General features: G+C 34.6%; 1 protein-coding gene across 1 annotated transcript in view; it reads left to right on the forward strand.

The window, feature by feature from the left end:
* The window catches only part of ifngr1 (interferon gamma receptor 1), a 22,746-nt gene that overhangs the window by 13,227 nt on the left and 7,022 nt on the right, over positions 1-2,497 (forward strand). The window contains exons 5-6 of the mRNA NM_001360877.1: positions 1,099-1,270; positions 1,724-1,857. Of these exons, the coding sequence (NP_001347806.1) occupies positions 1,099-1,270; positions 1,724-1,857 (306 nt within the window). The remainder of the gene's footprint in view (positions 1-1,098; positions 1,271-1,723; positions 1,858-2,497) is intronic.

Raw genomic sequence — 2,497 nt, forward strand, 5'->3', positions numbered from 1 at the left:
TGAACTTATCAAACCAAATTTGAGTTCCAATAACTAGTTTTAAAGGTTTTGAAATCAATAAAATGTAAACGGTGCCCAAATTTATGCACCTGCCTAATTTTGTTTAAACAATTATTGCACACTTTCTGTAAATCATATAAACTTCATTTCACTTCTCAAATATCACGTTTGTCCCCTATATGATATATTTAACTGATTTTTTAAATCCAAACAATCAATGATTTATAAAGGTAAATCAGGAAAATTAACATGGTGCCCAAACGTTTTCATATGACTGTAATCAGTGCCTACACATGGTGGACAAACAGGATTAACTATAACAATCAAAGCTGTTTGTCCACCATGTGGAGGCAGTGCTTATAAGGCTGAGTTCACCTGAAACTCCTCAGACTGAAGAAGTCTCTTGGAGGAGAGACGAAATATCAAAAAAAAGAAAAAAAAAAAAAAAGAAACCGTCCAGAAGACCTACAAATTTCTTAAAGGATAGCTTGCTTCTCCTTTCTTCACAGCAAAATCTTCCAAATGCAAGCACCACAGCTCATATCAACTTCAGGTCTTTTATCTGCTTAATTAAGAATGACACAACAAAGGAGTTGTACACACCTGTCCATGAAATAGCCTTTGAGTCAATTGTCCAATTACCTTTGGTCCGTTTAAATGAAAGGTGGGCATGTTAAGGAGCTGAACTCCTAAAGCCCTTTGAAACCCCATTTTAATGTGRATACCCTCAAATGAAAGCTGAAAGTCTGGACTCTATGTCCATGTCCTAACAGGGGGCACCCATGTCCAACTAGGAGGAAACCCAGAGGAAAACCCAGTCGTCAATGGAGAGACTCTTTTTCTCGTTTGTCTTGGAAATGGTTATTCAGCAGATAACAGTGGAAGAAAATTCTGAATATGTTGAGCTTAAAAGTGCCCAAAATATACTTTAGCATCTTTTAAATACTGATTATTAAAGTAGTAGAAAATATTATTTTTAGTAATGACCTAATTTACTAATTTCCAAGGTTGTGTTGGTGATTCATCATGCAGGGCAGGTGCACGTTACTGCTATGCTCCATGTGAATGCTGTACTAATTGTTGTTTCTGTGATTTTAGTTCAGTGGGAAATGCTTTGTGAAGGACAGCTACTGCAAACTGGACGTGAAGTTCTCTGAGGGTGAAGACAAATGCGTCTCACTTACAGGACATTTGCTTTACAATAACGGCATAAACTTTGTGTCATTCAGAAAAACACACCGGTTCTGTTCAACTGAGCCACCTGAACATGGTGAGTCGACAACAACTGTACAGGCTGCTCATCTTTTATGGAAACATTTTAGTTTAGTTTAGAGGGAGGATAGTATACATGACATACAGGAAGTAATACAGTAGTATGTTGGTGGAAAAACACAATTATTAACCTTATTATTAGTGTTTCAAATATCAATGCATACTTGATTTCTCCTAATCCAGACTTTAAAATCACTTTGTTTTTCTGTTTTAGATGAGTAATTTAATAAAAAGTTTAAATTAGAGGTTTGGTTCTGTGGAGAAAAAAAGCCTAATTATTTGATTATTTCATCATGAAATAACAAATGCACATACAGGTTAACATTTAACCAGGTTTAAAGACAAGTATCAACAAGTTTAAGTTAAGTTTAAGTTAGTTCCTGGAAAAAGGGTAGTCCCAAAAAGTAAAGGTTTAAACACTGAAACTTGATTTTTCTTTTACAATTTACAGATCATGGAGTGAATTATTTAGCTGTTCTACTCATGTCCTCCTTTGTTCTGCTGATCTGTGTGATGATAATTCTTATCTGCAAGGTGAAAGCTTGGACCACGAAGACACCTGATCCGCCCAAGATTCTAGAATGGGTAAAATAATAACACTGGTCAACACAAAAAAAATTGTCTTATGTTTTTTTCAGCTGACTTGTAGTATTTTGATATGCTGAATCCAAAAATCACATTTGTTTTACTCCATCAGGCCAATTTTTTGAGCTACAGGCATCTTGATTTTATTTTTTACGATTCTGTTTACATGCATTAATTTCATTACAATTTTATTTCACGTCCCAGAAATGAAATTACTTACTTATTCAGAGTGCAAGTTAATGTGTGATGTCATCAATTGCTAAACGTCATTTACTTAATTCGCTTCCAGTCCCAGCATTTTAGCAAGAGTAAAGTGAAAAGCCTCTACATTGCATAAAAACCCAGGGTTCATGCAGGGTCTTAAAAAGTCTAAAAAAGTCTCAAATTTGAAAATCTAAATTTTAGGCCTAAAAAAGTCTTCAAAACGCCCAGATTTGCATCAAAGATCTTAAATTTAATTTTGTCAAGTCTTAATTTTTTTCTTTCGATCATTCCTGAGAAGTGTTGGCTGCATAAACAGAGTAAAGCTCTGTAATCACAGGTTGATGCGATCTGTCTTCATGAAGGGCTCAGTTTTCTATGGAGAGCCGTTTTAGCCAAAATTAAATAAATAAATAAATGGGTGAAATAAATAAAAAAA

Source organism: Austrofundulus limnaeus, unplaced genomic scaffold (genome assembly GCF_001266775.1).
Source record: "Austrofundulus limnaeus strain Quisiro unplaced genomic scaffold, Austrofundulus_limnaeus-1.0 Scaffold616, whole genome shotgun sequence".
NCBI lineage: Eukaryota > Metazoa > Chordata > Actinopteri > Cyprinodontiformes > Rivulidae > Austrofundulus > Austrofundulus limnaeus.